General features: G+C 35.3%; 1 protein-coding gene across 4 annotated transcripts in view; it reads right to left on the bottom strand.

Annotated features, from left to right (window-relative positions):
* Positions 1-22466, bottom strand: part of NECAB1 (N-terminal EF-hand calcium binding protein 1) — a 252855-nt gene that overhangs the window by 33020 nt on the left and 197369 nt on the right. For 3 of the 4 annotated variants that reach the window (XM_067017207.1, XM_067017209.1, XM_067017210.1), the window contains 2 exons: positions 20027-20100; positions 1732-1782 (listed from right to left, as the gene is read on the bottom strand). In XM_067017207.1, the coding sequence (XP_066873308.1) occupies positions 1732-1782; positions 20027-20100 (125 nt within the window). The remainder of the gene's footprint in view (positions 1-1731; positions 1783-20026; positions 20101-22466) is intronic. The other variant, XM_067017208.1, reaches the window with a different exon arrangement.

The following is a 22466-nucleotide window of genomic DNA, read 5'->3' as shown; positions in this document are numbered from 1 at the left end:
GTTTTTGTCATTCTGAACATAGAAGTTTTATAGGAATTGATAGTGATACATATACTTCCACTAGTAAAAAATACAAATTTGATGACAAATATGAAAAAACAAACCAGCCCAGACTATTACTATGTATGTATTCCCAAAGAGTATAATTCTTTTACTTTTACATATGGTTAAAAATAGTTAAAGAATATTCTTTCCTGCTTTTAAATAATATTGACTATCGAACTACCTTGCCCAGTTCTTTTTCTCTAAAGGACTTCCATGAACTATTGATTTGGCAATGCTGCATGGGTTGATAGATCTCTTAAAATAGATCTCTTTTTTCTATCAGGGACCAGAGAATGGAAAAGTCTGTCACTTTTCATAAACAATCCTTAGAAACTTTTCTCCTTCACAGCTAGTGAGAGAGAATACTTACATTAAGAAACTATTTAAGAATAGACAATAATCTCTCTAACATTAGAAAAATTATGTTCATTTTTCTTGACTGGAGTGTAGTTTTCTCTACATGCAAACCTAAGAGACGACACAGATGCAAGACCTCAAGATCATAATCCTGTGCTTATGGGACTGCACAGACCTGCATAATATCTGTGCTCAACACCCCTCTCCCCTCACCTTCGTACCCAAACTTATCATTTTAAAATTCTGGGTGCCTGATAAATTAACACAGACCACATCCCTGTCTTTGGAGTAATAAAAGCATGGAATATGTAGTATAGCTAGGGAATGTGTCTACATCTATAGGATTCTAATCACAACAGCCATTATTAAACTTTTCTGAGAAAAAGCTCCCTCTATGAAAATATCCTTTGTGCTGTGAGTTTGGACAGATGAACAGGAGCTGACATGCAGGTGAGTCTCACCTTCTATCACACAAGCAGTGCCTGTAGAATAAGTACATGATACAGAGATGGAAGGTATTTCATATCCTTGTTTCATGTAAATGTGACTGATCCTACAAGATCTATACAATATATAATATATTTAAGGTATTAAGAAAAAAGTGATTTTCTGTAGATAGCCAATATTTTAAAATCCAAATTTCCACTAAATGTAAATGCAAACATCCAATTTCCCAAAGCAGTATGTGCTATAAATATTTGCCTCAAAATAAAATAAAATAATAAAGCATGGTATGTGTTGCTTTTCAATTAGTTAATTTATACATTAATTTCTTTTTTGTTGCATATAATGAACCTATTAGGATCACTTTGTCCATTTTCTTTCAGTCTCCATCAATTGCCACCCTTCTGGATGCGTATATTTTCCCTACGAGCATAAATGTTCACTTTTCTCTAAACATCAATTTTTTTCTTTGGAAAATGATTTCTGAGCATCTTGTCCCTGGGCTATGTGCTGAAAATACAATAATTAATAGGACGAAGTTTCAGCTCAGGTGTACCCTTCAGCCTAGTTTATGATACAATTTGAATGTTGCCCTTCTCTGCCAGTCATATTCATTCAATTATTCAATAACTCATTGATTTATACATGCATAAAAATTTCAATTTTCACATATTACATAACAGGTGCTTTCAGAAAACCCCTGTGAAGTAAGCATTAGTTTTCCACAAATCACAATTTAGAAAATCCTACTTAGCCATACATAATGAAATATGCCCATGTATTATTTTTTTAAAATTTTCACAGAGATAGTAACTAATTTTGAAGAAATTAAATTATGTTTTCATGTACACATTTCTAAAATTTTGACCTAGGGAAAGTACTTACAGGTTTAGTATTCCCTTCAATAACTTCTTCTAGAGGTTCAAGTTTAAGATCCTTTGGTTAGAGTAAGAAATGGGTAGAAAACAAGAAATTAGTTAATTAAACAAAACATCATATATTTGAATGGTAGCACTTTTTTGGCTAATATTAAACCAAAGGAACTTCATGATCTGAAAGGAGATGAAATAATTCTGATTTTTTAAAGGGGACTGTTCCAATAAAGATTCTTTTACCTATTATATCAAGTGTAAAGAGCCATTTCAGATGTGTTCAATTTGTTATTACTTTGAGTGTACATCACTGATGCCATTAAAAGAGAACAAAGTGGAGAGAAGGTTCATTAAAGCAGAGAGGGAAAGGATAGAAACAGTAAAAAGGAAAAGTTAGGATGACTAGGCTGATTTCTTTTGCTGTGGTTATATGGCAATATATTTGAGATATCATGATAGACATTTACACTCTAGCTCTAATTTTGCTTTGCTAAGAAGTGAAATAAAAAGCAAATGAAACCACTACTGATATTTGTTAAAAATGAAGGGTTACCAAAAAGACCTTAGAGTTTTCTGCAGTGATCAATGTATAATGCTAATGGCTCCATTGAAACCAAGAACGTAATATCTGAGGACTTCATTCTAAGAATATATATTCTAGAGAGTGACATCACCAAAATGGCGACATACGTTGTTCCAGGCTTGGCTCCCCCCCACAAGAACAACAACTAACAACTGTTGAGAACAAGACACCTCTGAGGGAATCCTAAAACAAGGCTGAAGCAACCTCCTGTACCACAGAGATCAAGACGGACTTCATTAGAAGGTAAGAGAAGTGGCTATACGTTGACAGCATTGCCCCATCACCAGGTCAGCACAGCACCACCTGGGCAGATCTTCCCTGAGCCTCTGGTTCCCTCAGTGGGAAAAGAGATCCCAGGAGAGACAACTAGCCCCACCCAGTATTGTGAGTCATTTTGTGAAAGCCCCTACTCTGATCTTGTACCATAAAGATGGGAAATCTGTGGGGCTCAACCACAGGGAATCTGACTGTGACAGAGAAGAGGGGAGGGGCTTGCAACAACCAGCACACGGATCTTGGCAGACCAAGCTCATACTGCAGTGCCCAAGTAGCAGAACCCAACCAGCAGCTTTGCTTATCTGCAGAACCAAGCTGGGAACTTGGAGGAGAGCAGATCTGCCTGATTCGGATCTTCAAAGGAGGAGTTTTGTTGGCCCTGGAGCCCAGTTTGCTCACAGCCAAGCAAGGAGCTGAATCATATTCCCACTCATTATGGTGAGTGTCTTCCAGGCCGATCTTACCAGAGGATTTGGCAATAACTCCTGGAAGCAGTGTGGCCCAGCAGTGCTCAAGCCAAGAGGTGGGTGAGCAAAGCTGATTACCCACGAAGCAAAACCAGTAGCAGGTGTGGAATGTTCCCATGCTATACACAAGCAGATGGATTAATTCATAGCCAAAACTGAGGGTAGGTCCTTGCATCTCCCTATCTGAGACCTTATTTGGTAAACTGAGAATAGCCTGGAGCTAAACCTCCCCTTCTTGCCTAGACAGGGGCGGTGAGACACAGCCCCACCTGCTGTGGAGAGTGTCTTCTGACCCCATCTCACCATAAGGGCTGGTGATAACTCCTGGAAGCTGTGCATCCCAGTGGCACTTGAGCTGAGAAGCAGGCAGAGACAATAGTTTGCAGAGCAAAGCCAGCAGCTATGTTCGGTCAGGGAACTTGGGGTGTGGGTTGGCTTGAGTTAAAACAACAGAGCTTCACCAGCTTTAGAGCTGCTTGTCCTGTTACATGCAGGCAAGTATTCTAATTCATAGCCCTTTTCATCACCAAGTACAGCCTCCAACATGTCCAAGCAGGGAACCTAACTAGAGCACACAGGAAGCTACACAGCTCATTCAACACCCCTATATGCAGTGACACTTGAAAAGAGAGCACAGACCATGGCTTCCCCCATCTGCAGAGCAAAACCAGTGGCCTCACCTGACCAGGGAAGTCAGTGCACACTATGGACTGGCTTCGGCCCCCAAACAATGAGCTGTATAGGCCCTGGGTCCTGTACTGCTTCCATGCCAGGGCACAGAAGTCCCGTTTACTACTGGATATAATAACCAGTCCCAACCATCTAGTAAGTCTGACCAGAGAATCCAGGCAACCATGGAGCCCATCCTACAGCCTCACTTGTGTAGGGAACCAAGCCAGTAGTACTATCCAACAGTTCTTAGCCAGTGGCACAACCCCTATCCCTATCCTCAGAGATGAAACAATTGCCCTGCCCCCAATAAAGCATAATAGCAGGCCCCACCTGCCCAAAAACATTACCAGCAGACATACCCCAAAACCCAAACTGAGCTCACTACTGAAGAAATGTCTCTGCCAAAGCCAACCTGTAGAGTCTGGAAGAGGAACCCAATTACTCAAATGCACAAATATCAATGTAAGGAATCGAAGATTATGAAAAATCAGGTAAATATGACATCACCAAAGGAAACTAATACAACTTCAATAACTGGCCCTAAAAATGAACACCTATGAAATTCCAGAGAAAGAATTCAATAAAATCCTCTTAAGGAAATTCCTCTTAAGGAACTGCAAGAAAAAACAGACAGCTACACAAAATTTGAAAAACAAAGCACGAATATAATGAGAAGTTTGACAAGGAAACAACAACAATCAAAAAACAAACCAAAATAAACAAAACTCCTAGAGATGAAAAATACAACAAGTGAACTGAAAAATTCAATAGAGAATTTCAGAAGTAGACTCAACCATGCAGAAGAACCAGTGACCTGGAGGACACAACATTGGAAGTTACCCAGGAAGAGGAGAAAAAATAAAAAAGAATGAAAAAGAGTGAAGGAAACCTATGGGAATTTGGGAGACACTGAAAAGGAAAAAGTATTCACATCATGGGAATTGCAGAAGAAGAGAAAGAGAAAGAGACAGAATGCCTATTTAAAGGAATAATGTCTGAAAACTTTCTAAATTTTGGGAGAGATATGAACATCTAGATCCATGAGGCCCAAAGGACTTCAAATAGATTGAATCTAAATAGGGCTACTCCGAGACACATTAATTAAATTGTCAAAAGTCAAAGACAAAAGAACTGTAAGGGCAGCAAGAGCAAAGAGAGAAGTCACATACAAGGGAACTCCCATAAGATTATCAGCAGAACTTTTCTGACCAGGAGAGAATGGGATGACATATTAGAAATATTGAAAAAAAAAAAAAACTGTTGACTAAGAATTCTATACTTGGTGAAGTTTTCTTTCAGAAACAAAGGAAGAATAAAGACTTCACTGAACAAACAAAAGCTGAGAGAGTTTACCACCAGACCTGCCTTACAAGAAATGCTAAAGGCAGTTCTTTGAGTGGACGTGAAAGAATGTTAATAACATCATAAAAAGGTAGTGTAAATCTCACTGGTAATAAGTATATAGTAATTATTTCTGCAATATGGTAATAGTGATGCATAATTCAGTTAACTTTTGTTTAAAACTTATAAAATAAAAGAGCATAGCAAAAATAACCATAACTGTAGTAATCTGTTGTCAGTTACATAATATAAAAACATGTACATTATAACAGCAATAACCTAAAAAGTGAGGTGGAGGTAAAAGTTTACAAATTCTATTGAAGTCAAGTTGTTATCAGTTTAAAATATATGTTATATTTTATATGTTATATTTTATGTAAACCTCATGGTAACCACAAGTGAAAATCTTGTAGAAATTACACAAAGAATATGATAAAGAAATCAAAGCATACTGATACCAAAAGACATCAAACACACACACAAAAAGACAACAGCATGAGAAACAAGGCACAGTAATATACAAAACAACCAGAAAACAATTAACAAAATGGCAATAGTAAGTCCTTACTTATCAATAACTACTTTAAACGTAAGTGAATTAAATTCTCCAAAGAAAAGAGATAGAATGGACCATGCTGAGACTAAACCCTGCCCCCCAAAACCCTAAGACCTTTTCCAGCTGTGTGGATTCTGAGACTAGCCTCCACCGCCACCTAAACCCTGTTCCACTTAAGCCCCACCCCTGCCAAAGCCCCGCCCCCTTTGGGTGTTGTTTCATTTATATTTTTATTTTTTCTAATATATTTTTCTAGTTTTATTTTATTTTTTATTCTTATTGTTCTGCTCATTTGTTTTTTCTTTTCTTGCTGCACTCCTTGTCTTGTTGGATCTTGGTTCACAGGCCAGGGGTCAGACCTGAGCTCCTGTGGTAGGACCACTGAGTCCAAACCACCAAACTGAAAGAGAACCTCAGACCCCAGGGAATATTAATCTGAGTGAATTCTCCCAGAGATCCTCATCTCGGCATCAAGACCTGGCTCTACGCAACTGCCTGCAAACTCCAGTGTGGAAAGCCCCAGGGAAATCAACCTGTATGACAGGATCATAGCCCCACCCATCAAAAAAATGAGACAGCAAAAGTTATGTTACAGATGAAGGAGCAAGGGAAAAACCTAGAAGACCATGAAGAGGAAATAGACAACCTACCTGTCAAAGAATTCACAGTAATGACAGTAAAGATGATCTAAAATCTCAAAAATATAATGGAGGCATGAATTGAGAAAATACAAGAAATGTTGAACAAAGACATAGAAGAACTAAAAAACAAGCAAACAGTGATGAACAACACAATAACTGAAATGAAAAATACACTAGAAGGAATCAATAGCAGAATAATTGAGGCAAAAGAAGGAATAAGTGAGCTGGAAGACATAATGGTGGAAATAACTGCTGAGGAGCAGAATAAAGAACAAAGAATGAAGAGAATTGAGGACAGTCTCAGAGACTTCTGGGACAAAATTAAATGCACCAACATTCGAATTATAGGAGTCCTAAAAGAAGAAGAGAAAGAGAAAGGATATGAGAAAATATTTGGAGATTATAGTAAAAAACTTCCCTAACATGGAAAGGAAATAACCACCCAAGTGCAGGAAGTGCAGAGAGTCCCAAACAGTATAAACCTTAAGAAAAACATAAAAAGACACATATTAATTAAACTAACAAAAATTAAATGCAAAGAAAAAATATTGAAAGCAGCAAGGGAAATGCAACAAAAAACATACAAGGGAATCCCCATAAGGTTATCAGCAGAGTTTTCAGGAGAAACACTGCAGGTCAGAAGGGAGTGGCAGGATATATTTAAAGTTATAAAAGGGAAAAACGTACAACAAAAATTACTCTACCCAGTAAGGATCTTATTCAGATTCGAAGGAGAAATCAAAAACTTTACAGACAAGCAAAAGTTAAGAGAATTTAGCACCACCAAACCAGCTTTACAACAAACACTAAAAGAACGTCTCCAGGCAGGAAACACAAGAGAAGGAAAAGACATACAAAAACAAATCCAAAACAATTAAGAAATTGGTAATAGGAGCATACATATTGATAATTACCTTAAATGTAAATGGATTAAATGCTCCAACCAAAAGACACAGACTACATGAATGGATACAAAAACAAGACCCATGCTGTCTACAAGAGACCCACTTTAGACCTAGAGACACAAACACACTGAAAATGAGGGGATGGAAAAAGATATTCCATGCAAATGGAAATCAAAATAAGGCTGGAGTAGCAATACTCATGTCAGATAAAATAGATTTTAAAATAAAGACTGTTACAAGAGATAAGGAAGGACACTAGATAATGATCAAGTGATCAGTCCAAGAAGATATAAAATTATAAACATTTATGTACCCAACATAGGAGCACCTCAATATATAAAGCAAAGGCTAACAGCCATAAAAGGGGAAATCAACAGTAACACAATAATAGTGGGGAACTTTAACACTCACTTACACCAATGGACAGATCTTCCAGACAAAAAATAAGTAAGGAAACAAAAAGTTTAAATGACACAGTAGACCAGATAGATTTAATTGATATTTCTAGGACATTCCACCTGAAAGCAGCAGAATACACTTTCTTCTCAAATGCACACAATTCTCCAGGATATATCACATATCAAGCCTTGGAAATTTTAAGAAAATTGAAATCATATCAAGCATCTTTTTCAACCACAATGCTATGAGATTAGAAATCAATTACAGGAAAAAAAAATTAACAAACACACAGAGGCTAAACATTGTGCTGCTAAATAACTAAGAGATCACTGAAGACATCAAAGAGGAAATTAAAAAATAAACAGAAACAAATGACAATGAAAACACAACAACCCAAAAACTATGGAATTCAGCAAAAGCAGTTCTAAGAGGGAAGTTTATAGCAATACAATCCTACCTCATGAAACAAGAAAAATCTCAAATAAACAATCTAACATTACACCTAAAGCCATTAGAGAAAGAAGAACAAACAAAACTCAATGTTAGTAGATGGAAAGAAATCATAAAGATCAGAGCAGGCATAAATGAAATAGAAATGAAGAAAACAATAGTAAAGATCAATAAAACTAAAAGTTACTTCTTTGAGAAAATGAAATTGATAACCCTATAGCCAGATTCAATAAGACAAAAAGGGAGAGGACTCAAATCAATAAAATTAGAAATGAAAAAGGAGAAATTACAACAGACACTGCAGAAATACAAAGGATCATAAGAGATTACTACAAGCAACTCTATGCCAATAAAATGGACAACCTGGAAGAAATGGACAAATTCTTGGAAAGGTACAACTTTCCAAGCCTGAACAAGGAAGAATTAGAAAATATAAACAAACTAATCACAAGTAATGAAGCTGAAACTGTAATTAAAAACTTTCCAACAAACAAAAGTCCAGGACCAGATGGCTACATAGGCAAATTCTATCAAACATTGAGAGAAGAGTGATCAACTATCATTCTTAAACTCTTTCAAAATAATTGCAGAGGGAGGAGCATGTCCAAACTTGCTCAAGGAAGCCACCATCACCCTGATACCAAAACCTGAAAAAGAGATCACACAAAAAAATTACAGACCAATATCACTGGTAAACATAGACACAAAAATCCTGAACAAAATACTAGCAAACAGAATCCAACAACATATTAAAAGGATCATACACCATGATCAAGTGGGATTTATCCCAGGAATGCAAGGATTCTTCAATGTATGCAAATCAATGTGATACACCATATTAACAAATTAAAGAATGAAAACCATATGATCATCTCAATAGATGTAGAAAAAACTTGTGAAAAAATTCAATACTCATTTATGATAAAAACTCTCCAGAAAGTGGGCATAGAGGGAACCTACCTCAACACAATAAAGGCCATATATGACAAACCCACAGCCAATATCATTCTCAATGGTGAAAAACTGAAATAATTTCCTCTAAGATCAGGAACAAGACAAGGATATCCACTCTCACTACTCTTATTCAACATAGTTTTGGAAGTCCTAGCATGGCAATCAGAGAAGAAAAAGAAATAAAAGTAATATGAATTGGAAAAGAAGAAGTAAAACTCTCACTGTTTGCAGATAACATGATACTCTACATAGAAAATCTTAAAGATGCCACGAGAAAACTACTAGAGCTAATCAATGAATTTGGTAAAGTGCAGGATACAAAATTGATGCACAGAAATCTCTTGCATTCCCATACACTAACAATGAAAAATCATAAACAGAAATTAAGGAAACACTCCCACTTACCATCACAACAAAAAGGATAAAATACCTAGAAATAAACCTACCTGATGAGGCAAAAGGCCTGTTGTCAGAAAACTATGAAACACTGTTGTAAGAAATCAAAAAGGACATAAACAGATGGAGAAATATACCATGTTCTTAGATTGGAAGGATCAATATTGTGAAAGTAACTGTACTACCCAAAGCAATGTACAGATTCAACGCAGTCCCTATCAAATTGCCAATGGCATTCTTCACAGAATAGAACATAAAATTTTACAACCTGTATGGAAACACAAAAGACCCTGAAAAGCCAAACCAATCTTGAGAACGAAAACTGGAGCTGGAGGAATCAGCTCCCTGACTTCAGACTATACAACAAAGCTACAGTAATCAAGACAGTATGGTGCTGGCACAAAAATTCAAATACAAATGAATTCAAATATAGATGAATTTCTACAGGATAGAAAGCCCAGAGATAAACCAATGCACCTATGGTCACCTAATCTGTGGCAAAGGAGGCAAGAATATACAATGGAGAAAAGAAAGTCTCTTCAATAAGTGGGGGTGGGAAAACTGAACAGCTACATGTAAAATAATGAAGTTAGACCACTCCCTTACACCATACACAAAAATACACTCAAAATGGATTAAAGACCTAAATATAAGACCAGACACTATAAAACTCTTAGAGGAAAACATAGGAAAAACATTCCCTGACATAAACCACAGCAAGATATTTTTTGACCACCTCCTAAAGTAATGAAAATAAAAACAAATATAAACAAATGGGACCTAACTGAACTTAAAAACTTTTGCACAGCAAAGACAATAAACAGTACAAAAAGACAGCCCTCAGAATGGGAGAAAATATTTGCAAATGAAACAACAGACAAAGGATTAATCTCCAATATATACAAACAGCTCATGGAGCTCAATATAAAACAAACAAACAACCCAATCAAAAAATGGGCAGAAGACCTAAATAGACATTTCTCCAAAGAAGACATACAGATGGCCAAGAGGCACATGAAAAGATGCTCAACCTCACTAATTATTAGAGAAATGCAAATCAGTATTACAGTGAGGTATCACCTCTCACTGGTTAGAATGACCATCATCAATAAATCTACAAACAATAAATGCTGGAGATGGTGTGGAGGAAAGGGCACCCTCTTGCAATGTTGGTGGGAATGTAAATGGATTCAGCCACTTTGGAGAACAGATGAATTGATAAAGAAGATGTGGTACATATATACAATGGCATATTACCCAGTCATAAAAAGGAATGAAATTGGGTCATTTGTAGAGATGCGGATGGACCTAGAGTCTGTCATAAAGGGCGAAGTAAGTCAGAAAGGGGAAAACAAATATTGTATATTAATGCATATCTGTGGAATCTAGAAAAATGGTACAGATGAACTGTTTTGCAAGTCAGAAATAGAGACACAGATGTAGAGAACAAATGTATGGACACCAAGTGGGGAAAGGGGAGGGTGGGATGAATTAGGAGATTAGGATTGACAAATATACTCTACCATGTGTAAAATAGATAGCTAGTGGGAACCTGCTTTATAGCACAGGGAGCTCAGCTCTTTGCTCTATGATGACCTAGATGGGTGGGATGGGGTGGTGAGAGGCAGGTCCAAGAGGGAGGTCATATGTGTATACATATAGCTGATTCACTTCATTGTACAGCAGAAACTATCACAACATTATAAAGCAATTATAATCTGATAAAAAAAGAACAGACATTGAATGGCTGAATGAATTTTAAAAAAGCAAGATCTAATAATATGCTGCCTACAGGAGTCTTACTTTAGCCTTAAAGGCACATATAGACTGAGAGTTAAGGGATGGAAAGAGACATTTCAAGCAAATAATAACAACAAAAAGCAGAGGTAGCTATACTTGGACAAAATTGACTAAACGGAAAATGGTGAATAAAGACAAAGGATGTCAATATATAATGATGAAAAAATCAATATATCAAGAAGATATAACAACTGTAAATATTTATGCACCCAACATTGGAGTGCCTAAATATATAAAGTCAACTGACAGAGCTAAAAGGAAAAATAGACAGTAATACAGTACTACTTGGGGGCTTTATTACCCTACTTTTATTTTATTTATTTATTTATTTTATTGGAGTATAATTGCTTTACAATGTTGTGTTACTTTCTGCTGTACAACGAGGTGAATCAACTATAAGTATACGTACATGCCCTCCCTCTTGGAACTCCTTCCCATTCCCCCACCCCCAGTCCCACCCATCTAGGTCACCACAGAGCAAAGAGCTGAGGTCCCTGTGTTATACAGCTGGTTCCCACTAGCTATCTATTTTACACATGGTAGTGTATAAATGTCAATCCTAATCTCCCAATTCATCCCACCCTCCCCTTCCCCCACCCCATGCCCACACGTCCATTCTCTATGTCTGTGTCTCTATTTCTGCCCTGCAAATAGATTCATCTGTATGATTTTTCTAGATTCCACATATATGCATTTATATACAGTGTTTGTTTTTCTCTTTCTGACTCATTTCACTCTGTATGACCAACTCTAGTTCCATCCACATCTCTACAAATGACCCAATTTTGTTCCTTTTTATGGCTGAGTAATATTCCATTGTATATATGTATCACATCTTCTTTATCCATTCATCTGTCAATGGACGTTTCATGCAGACAGAGAATCAGTAGTAAAACAACAGATTTGAAGAACATTAAAGACTAAATGATCCTAATATGCATATATAGAACATTCTATCTCTCAATAGCAGAATATATATTCTTCTCAAGTGTACAACAAAATTCTACAATAGACCATATGTTAGGTCATGAATCAAGCCTTAGCAATTAAAGAAGACTAAAATCATACCAAGTATCTTCTGTGACCACAATGGCATGAAAGTAGGAATCAATAATAAGAAGAAAACTGAAAAATTCATGAAAACAAGGAAATTAAACAACACCGTTGTAAACAACCAATGGATCAAAGAAGAAGTTAAAGAGGAAATAAAAGTGGTTTTTTTTTTTTTTTTTTTTTTTTGCGGTACACGGGCCTCTCAATGTTGTGGACTCTCCGGTTGCGGAGCACAGGCTCCGGACGCGCAGGCTTAGCGGCCATGGCTCACGGGCCCAGCCGCTCCGTGGCATGTGGGATCTTCCCGGACCGGGGCACGAACCCGCGTCTCCTGCATTGTCAGGCGGACTCTCAACCACTGCGCCACCAGGGAAGCCCGGAAATAAAAGTTTTGAGACAAATAAAAGTGAAAATGAAACACACCAGAACCTGTGGGATGCAGCAAAAGCAGTTCTAAGAGGCAGGTTCATAGCAATAAACACCTACTTAAGAAGTAAGAAAGATCCCAAATAAACAACCTAACTCTACAGCTTCAAAAACTGGAAAAAGAAGATCAGAACACAAAGTTAACAGAAGAAATAAAATAATAAAGATTAGAACAGAAATAAATGAAATAGAGAACAGAAAAACAATTGGAAATATTATCCAAACTAAGAGTTGGTTCTTTGAAAAGATAAGAAAAATTGACAAACCCTTAGCTAGACTAAGCAAGGAAAAAAGAGAAAGGACACAAATCAACAAAATTATAATTGCAAAAGCAGACATTATAACTGATACCACAGAATTCAAAGGATCATAACAGCCAACTATATGCTAACAAACTGGACAACCTAGAATAAATGGAAAAATTCTTAGAAACATATCATTTACCAAGACTGAATTAGGAAGAAATATAAAATCTGAATAGACCATTTACTAGGAAAGGGATTGAATCATTACTCAAAAACCTCCCAACAAACAAAAGTCCAGGACCAGATGGCTTCACTAGTGAATTTTACCAAACATTTAAAGAAGAATTAACACCACTGCTTCTCAAATTTTTCCAGAAATAGAAGAGGAGAGAGTACTCCTAAATTCGTTTTGTGAGGCCAGCATTACCATGAGACTAAAACCAGAAAAGGACACTAGTAGAAATGAGAGCTACAGGTCAATACCCCTGATAATTATAGATGCAAAAATTTCAATAAAATACTAGCAAACCAAATTCAGCAGCATATTAAAAGGATCATTTATCATGATCAAGTGGGATTTATCTCTGGGATGCAAGGATGGTTCAACATATGATATGTGATACATCACCTTAACGAAAGAAAAAAATCATATAATCATCTCAATAGACACAGAAAAATCATTTGATAAAATTTAACATAAATTCATAATAAAAACCTTTAACAAAAAGTCATAAAAGGAACATATCTCAACATAATAAAAGTCATATATGACAAGCCAACAGCTTCTTCAACATCATACTAATGGTGAAAGGGTGAAACCTTTTCCTCTAAGGTTCAGGAGTAAGACAAGGGTGTCTATTTGTCTACTCTCACCACTCCTATTCAAAATAATACTAGAAATCCTACCTAGAGAAATCAGGCAAGAAAGAGAAATAAAAGTAAATGAAGAAGTAAAACCATCTCTATTTGCAGATGGCTTGGTTTTATACACAAAAATCCTAAAGAGGCAACAACAAAAAAAAACTGTCAGATATAATCAAGGAATTCAGTAAAGTTTCAAGATATGAAATTAACATACAAAAATCAGTAGCATTTCTATATGCTAACAGTGAATTTTCTGAAAAAAAAATAAAGAAATCAATCCTATTTACAATAGCATAAAAAATAAAATACTTAGGAATAAATTTAACTAAGCAAGTGAAATTTCTCTGCTCTGAAGACTGAAAGACATTGATGAAAAAAATCAAAGAAAATACAAAAATACAAATAAGTAGAAGGGTATTCTGTATTCATGACTTGGAAGAATTAATATTGATAAAACATCAATATTACCAAGAACCATCTATAGATTCAATAAAATCCCTATCTAGATTCCAATGGCATCTTTTACAGAAGTAGAAAAAACACTCCTAAAAGTTATATGAACCATAAAAAGCCCTGAATAGCCAAAGAAATGCTGAGAAAGAAGAAAAGATCAGGAGAGATCACACTTCCTGATTTCAAGTTATACTATGAAGCTAAAGCCATCAAACAGAATGCTACTAGCATAATAACACACAAAAGACTCATGGAATAGAATTGAGAGCCCAGAAATAAGACCAAGCATATACAATCCACTAATATTTAATAGGGAAGAATACTCAGTGGAGAAAAGAAAGTCTTTTTAATAAATGATTCTGGGATAATTGGATATTCACATGTAAAAGAATGAAATTGGACACATATCTTACACCCCTCACAAAATTAACTCAAAATGGACTAAGAACTTAAATGTAAGACCTGAAACCATGAAACTCCTAGAAGAAAACATAGTAATAAAGCTCCCTGACATGATTCTTGGTAATGATTTTTGGATATGTCACCTAAAGCACAAACAAATAAATAAAAAATAAACAAGTGGGATTACATCAAACTAAAAAGCTTCTGCACAGTAAACAACAACAAGAAAAAACAACATCAATAAAGTGAAAAGACAAACTTTGGAATGGGAACATAATATTTGAAAACCATATATCTGATAAGGGTTAAGTTTCAAAATACATAAAGAACTCATATAACTCAATAGCAAAAAAAAAAAAAAAAAAAATGGGCAAAGGACTTGAATAGACATTTCTCCAAAGAAGATATATGAAAGGTCAACATGTATATGAAAAGATGATCAACATCACTACTCATTAGGGAAAAGCAAATTAAAACCACACTGAGATATCACTCATGTCTATTAGAATGACATCATAAAAAAGACAAGAGATAACATGATGGAAAGAATGTGGCAAAAGGGAATGCTTGTGCATTGGTGGTAGATTGTAAATTGGTGCATCCACTATAGAAAGCAGTATGGCTTTCTCAGGTTCCTCAAAAAATTAAATACTGAACTACCATATGATCTAGCAATTCCATTTCTGGAAGTATATTCAAAGGAAATGAAAACACTAAGTTGAAAAGATATCTGCACCCCTATGTTCATACCAGCATTATTTATAGAGACCAAGACATGGAAACAACCTAAGTGTCCATCAATGGGTGAATGGATAAAGAACTTGTGATATATATATATAAATAAATAAATAAATAAATATATATATACATTTATAATGGAATATTATTCAGCCACAAAAAAACAAGGAAATCCTACCATTTGTGACTACAGGGATGAGCCTTGAAGATATTATGCTAAGAGAAATAAGACAGAGAAAGACAAATACTGTACTGTATGATTTAATTTATATGTGGAATTTAAAAAAAATAGAAACAAAAACCCCAAACTCATAGAAAAAGAGATCAGATTTTTGGTTACCAGAGGTAGAGAGTGGGAGGAGGGAAACAGGATGAAGATGGTCAAAAGGTACAAACTTCCAGTTATAGTATAAATAAGTATTAATGATGTAATGTTACAACATGATGACTATAGTTAACACTGCTGTATGGCATGAAGGAAAGTTAAGAGAGTAAATCCTAATAAGATAAACATTTTTCCCTTCCTTTTTCCTTCCTTTCCTTTTTATTGTATCTGTATGAGAAGAAGGATGTTAACCAATGTATTGTGGTAATTATTTCACCTTATATGTAAATAAAGCCATCATGCTGTATGCTTTAAATTTAAATAGTGATGTATGTCAATTATTTCTCAAAACTGGAAAGCAAGTGAGGATTATGCACAATAATTCCTTCAAATAGATAAGAAATAAATAGAAAGTTATAGAAATCCAGACTGCCTGAAATAGTATGCCTGTTAATAACAGAGCTACATAGCTCTAGCTATGCTGTTCTCTTGTGGGTGAACTTTATGCAAGTTATTTAACTTATCTGCAATTCACTTTTACTATTTCCACTGCCTTAAATTCTCTATCCCTAGGTTTTCCTCTAGTTGGCTCTTTCTTATTTTTCTAACTTCAACTCAAATATCACATCCTTAAAGTGACCTTCTCAGATTACTCACTTTAAGTATCCAACACTCCATCTTCATCACATTGTCCTACATTTTCTTCATAGTACTTTACACTATCTGAAATTACTTCATTTCATGAATTTGTTTACTTGGGGTTTGTCTGTCTCTCCAGAGACCAAGGACCTTACCTGTTTTCATCACTACTATATTCTCACTGTCAGAATAGTACCTTGCATAACGTGGGTACTCAATAAATGTTAGTTGAATAAACAAGTGGCTGAATGAATGCCCATTTAAATCCTAGCTCTTCTGTGAAGACAAACTTATATAACACATATAGATGTGAATTGAATCTTTAAAAGTACTCTGCATATAGAAACAGTAACAATAGTGATCTCTTTGACTGCTGTTTCCCTAATAACAATTCAGGCACTCTTTTCAGTTCTACTTTCTTTAATATAAGGTAAAAAGCTTAAAACAAGTTGTATGAGTGTGACATCCTTAATTATATCCCTTTAAATATGGATATCCTGTGATCTGATGGTATACTTAAGACTTCATGAAGATTAAATGGTTTCTGCAGAGTTCAAGCAAAACATTAGATATAATCTCAATATTCCCATAAATACTCAGAGAAGCTGAAGTGGTAAAAAGGAATGTCTGAAGAAACTTGTAGAAATTTCAAAGGTTATTTTTCCCCCACACGAATGGTCTTGGGCTTGGTTTACAGTGCAGGAAAGATTTATCATAGATACTTAGTGGTGAGAAAAGACAGTATGGCTTCCACTGTAAGTACATTTCCTTTTAATGTGGAGATCAAACCTAGTGCTAACAACTGAGGAGACAAGACAGCCATCAGTAAAATATAATATGCCCTTAGCTTCTGTTTGGCAATTGGATAGTTTTTCCTCTAAAAACCTAATTCAGCACAGTACAGAACAAGTCTTGGAAAAAAACCCAACTTGCACTGCTTCTCCTTTCATTAAGACAGATCGTGCTGAGCCCCACACAGCTGGAGCCCCATGTTGAAGACCATCACATTGTACTTTCAGCAAACCTCTCAGCCACTGTTTTCATAATGAAATGGTTTCATAGGAATGAAGGGAGAAAAAAGCCTAGGAAAAGAAGGAGACATGACAATACTTTGATTTTAAGTTGGAAAAAAAGCCATGACCCGAGTTTGAGCTACCCCTTTAAAAAGAATGACATACATTTATGACACCAGAAGAAAGACAGGTTTGCTAAGGACTTCCAAACCATTTTTAAAAGAGGTGTTTGTATTCCTTAAATGAATCCAAACTTATTTAACATCTGAATCCTTATGGTTTAACAAGGTTTGGTTTTTAAATAGGGTCCTGCATTTCCAAGACTTCCACCATTGGAAAACTAATTTGTATGGTCACTATTTTTATTATCAAGCATTTAAATCTCAATTCACACATCCATTAATGAAATTAGAAAGGAGGAAAGTTGACTTGCAGCAAACTCTTAGTTTATGCTATTTGTCCCCATAAGTGGTCAATTTCAATTTAGTGAACAATGATGTGGTGGCAGAGGGACTAGAACTCTCCAAAGTTATTTCCTCTATAGACGTGGTTCTTCTATCCTTTTCAGAGACCTTACCCATCCTTAGGACTTGAGGTTTCACCTCTGGGAGATGGCTCTCAAGATCTCAATCTGTGTCCTGGCTTCTTAAATACTAATCTGACTGGGTATTTCTACTTAGATGTCCTATTATATCTTGAAATTTAATAAACCAGTTCACCTCCTCACCTCACCTCACCAATTATCTCTCACTGTCTCTCCCTTGTCTGTTAGTGGTATAATTGTCTCAGACACTTGGGCTCAAATCCTCAGACTCCTATTTGAAACTAATCTGCCTTTTACCCATCATACCCATTCAACGGTCCTGTTAATTTCACCTCAAGTCCTTCAAATTTGCCATTTTCTTTTTAGTCACTTAGTCCAGGCCCATCTTTTACTATACTTGATCCCAGTGGGCTCAGGTTTACAGCCTGCCCTTTAATGTCACTGTTATAGCTGGCTTTGGTGGCCCTGACTTTGAAACTTCTTGTTTGAATCCATTTCATATTCTTGCTGTCCAATTTTCTATCTAAAGGATCTTTTTTATTATGTCACTTATCAGTTGAAAAATAATAAATGCCTCCTGTTGTTTCCAAGATCAAGTCCAAATTCCTTAGTCTGTTATTTAAGGCCATCCATAATTCAGCCCCATCCATTCATATAATCTTATATGTCACTATGTCCCTAAATGGAAGACTCTAACCAGGTTGGTCTACTTAACCTTTGCTCATGCCATCACCTTACCTGAATGCCCTCTCCAACAGCTCTCTGTTTACTAAAAATTTAGTTTCCCATAGAAAATACTAATTAGTTTGTTAGCTGACTAACATTTATTCTGATTTTAATGACAATACAATTTCCTTCAGTGAATGATCTCATCTCATTTTAATACTTGACTGTTAACCAAGGTTTTCTCTCCTTCCTTATCTAAGAGACCAGCATGCAACCATAACAAGACAAACCAGACTCTCCCTCCTGGAAAGTGGAATCTTGAGCAGAATGCCCATAGACTGGAAATTGTTGAAACTCATTTATTCCAGTGGAGACAACCTGAGAGACTGGTATTTCTTGCTTACTTTCATCTCTAGACTTATCTTGTCTACTGACTTCCTAAGTGTAGATCTCTAGACTGTCTGTTGATTCTGTGAACACTCCCATTTCCTTCTAGAGATTTCTTTTTTATTAAAGAGGTAATTTCTATTACTTGCACTCAAAATTCCTAATTGTCATCATTTTTAAAGTCCCCTTAAGCCCTTCCTGCCACAAGAGGTCCTTCCCAGCTTTCAGTGATCATTGCTTCAGGTTAGCAACTGTAGATTTTAATATATGCTCCATTCCTTTGGCATGTCTCAGTCAGTCACTAAGTATCTACTGAGCATTAACAACAAGCTTGGTTTTGTGCAACTGTATACTTTTTAAAATCTGTTAACTCATTTTTTGAATATAGAATATTTTTACAGGAAGACTCTGGGGTTCTTCAAAGTGAGAAACTCTCTCTCAAGCATAAACGTTCCTTCCTTCATGCTTGGCATGCACAGAAAACACATATTCTTACTGATTAACAAAAGCAGCCTCTTCCATTAAAGCTGCTTAAGTGGAATATAACTATAATATCAGGACTACTTGGTACTAATTGCATTAGTCAATAAAAATACAATAACTGGAAACATAAAATATAGTTCTGAAGAACTCATCATATCCTAATTTGCTTGCTAACTTGGTAGTTTTCATGCTAAAAGTCATCAGTTAAGATGCTAATTTCTAGAAGTTGAGTGTGCAATATCATCTTTTAGTGTACCACACAGCCATTTCCCTGAATCACTTTGAAACATTCCCAAGACATCAACCAGGTCATTCCCAAGAGCTGTCATTTGCATCATTCAAGCACAGTGCTACCTTACATGATTGATAACCTAAAAGTCAGACAATGCAGTAGATTTATTTAACTTTAAACCCTATATCCTATTTTAACTATAATTAGGGATTGGCATGGGGGAATGAGAATTAACATTATATTTGCTTTAACAAAAATCCCAAATAACTATCAAGCAGTATAATGGAGATCCTGGTTGCTATTCTATCAAGGCAGACATGAATATTGGGGCAATAAGGAATAATTAGTCATAGTCTACTGAAAACTAAGAGGGAGAAGAAAGAAAAGGAAGAACTCACCTTCTTTTCCAGTCTATCAATTAATTTCTGGAGTCTGTTTATCTGGGTCATCCACTGGTTATCTTCTAATAAGCCTTGAGGGGAAAACCATGAGGGCAATATATTAAACTCTAGACAGAGCAGGAATGCTTTGGTGTCTCAGAGCTTTTCTTTTACCCTGAAGGAAGAACACAGTGGCACTGGCTAATCACCACATTTAAAAAAATAAATAAATATATATATATATATATATATATATATATATATATATATATATTCACATGAGTTCTTTCTAAGTTATTGATTTCCATAGATCCATGTATCCCAGTGGGTTCATTTTTACAAGTCTATTTTTTGTTATGTTGTTGCCTATACTGGCCTTTGATATTCAAAAGAACAGATGCTGTTGAGCCATTTTTACCATCACATAGTGTAGCTGATTTTTCTTTTAGAAAAAGGAAAGCACCAAGAAACAATCCTAAACTTACTTCTGGGGCAGTGGCAGGAGCCAGGGAAATCATAGCCATGAACACAGCAGGGGATAAATTATTAATCAAAAAGAAGTATAAGGGCAAGTTAGCTGGTATATCCTTCCCTAGGGACTAACCTGAGTGGACACTATGGTCATGGCATAGCAGTTAAGAGTACAAACTCTGGAGCCTGATGATTTTGATCAAATTACTTAAAATATCTGGTCTCACTTTTCTTATTTTTAAATGGGCATAATAATACCACAAGCATCACTGTGAGGATTGTGTATATATACATATATGCATACATACATATGTATATATATATATATATATATATATATATATATATATATATATACACACACACAAACATACAGGTACTATGTATGTAGTATTTTTAATATGTATGTGTATACACACACACATCTCTATCTAACACCAGGTTAAACATTATGTAAGTCCTGCTACTATTATTGTTGCTGTTATATATGTTATTATGCAAAGGCACGAAGGAGTAAGTTGTGGTCTGAGCCCCTGCACAAACATCCTGGGATCCTTGTGTATCCTTATGGAAGCTTGCTCAAAATATTTTTACAGACATTTGCTGAAGTAATACTTTTTAATATTTCCTGATAGGAGAATGTTATTGGATTTAAGACTATAAAACCTTATTTTAGCTTTGAATGTTAGGAAGATAAGGCCTAAATTATAAGGAGGTAGTACTTTACATTAGAATTCACTTCTCCACCTGCCGTCTTCAGTGAAGCTCCTCTCAAACCCCACCAAATAAATTATGATGCAAAAAGAAGCAGTAGCATTGCCACAAAGAAGTGGCTACTAAAAATGAGTGCTTTTACAATAAAATACTAGAAATATGTAAACAGAGTTTATGTTTATATTTTAATTTGCAAAGTAGTTAACATCTTTCCATTCTAGGTTGCTCCTAAAAGAATTTAAGACAGCTATCACAACAAAGTCCCATAGAAGGATATTTTGGGTTTAATACTGTTTTCTAAATGACTAAAATGGAAAGAACAATCTATGGTTTAATTTTTTAAACATCTTTATTGGAGTATAATTGCTTTTAAATGGTGTGCTAGTTTCTGCTGTATAACAAAGTGAATCAGCTATACATAAACATATATCCCTTGTTTAATATTTTATATTCCACATACAAGTGATAATATTCAGTATTTGTCTTTCTTTTTCTGACTTATTTCGCTCCAGGTCCATCCATGTTGTTGCAAAGGGCAATATTTCATTCTTTTTTATGACTGAGTAATATTCCATTGTATACATACATATGTGTGTGTGTATGTATATATATATATCACATCTTCTTTATCCATTTATCTGTTGATGGACACTTAGTTTGCTTCCATATCTTGGCTATTGTAAATAATGCTTCTATGAATATTGAATGTACCTTTTTGAATTAGTATTTTCATTTTATTCAGACATAATCCCAGGAGTGAAATTGTTGGATCATTTGGTAGTTTTATTTTTAGTTTTTTGAAGAAACTCCATACTGTTTTCCATAGTGGCTGCACCAATTTACATTTCCACTAATGGTGCACTAGAGTTCCCTCTTCTCCATGTCCTTGCCAACATTTCTTATTTGTGGATTTTTTTTGACAATAGCCATTCTGAAAAGTGTGAGGTGATATCTCATTACAGTTTTGATTTACATTTCCATGATGATTAGTGATGTTGAACATCTTTTAACATGTATGCCGTCTGGAAAAATGTCTATTCAGGGCTTCTGCCTATTTTTCAATCTGGTTGTTTGGGTTTGGTTTTTTTTTTTTTTTTTGATGTTGAGTTTTATGAGTTCTTTATATATTTTGCATATTTAACCTGTTATCAGATACATCATTTGCAAATATTTTCTCCCAGTTAGTAGATGGAATTTTGATTTTGTTGATAATTTTCTTCACAGTGCAAAAGATTTTTAGTTTGATGTAGTCCCATTTGTTTATATTTGCTTT

The sequence above is a fragment of the Kogia breviceps genome, chromosome 17 (assembly GCF_026419965.1).
Source record: "Kogia breviceps isolate mKogBre1 chromosome 17, mKogBre1 haplotype 1, whole genome shotgun sequence".
In the NCBI taxonomy this organism is placed as follows: domain Eukaryota; kingdom Metazoa; phylum Chordata; class Mammalia; order Artiodactyla; family Physeteridae; genus Kogia; species Kogia breviceps.
The sequence above is the reverse complement of the archived record's forward strand: the minus strand, read 5'-3'. Positions and strand labels throughout refer to the sequence as shown.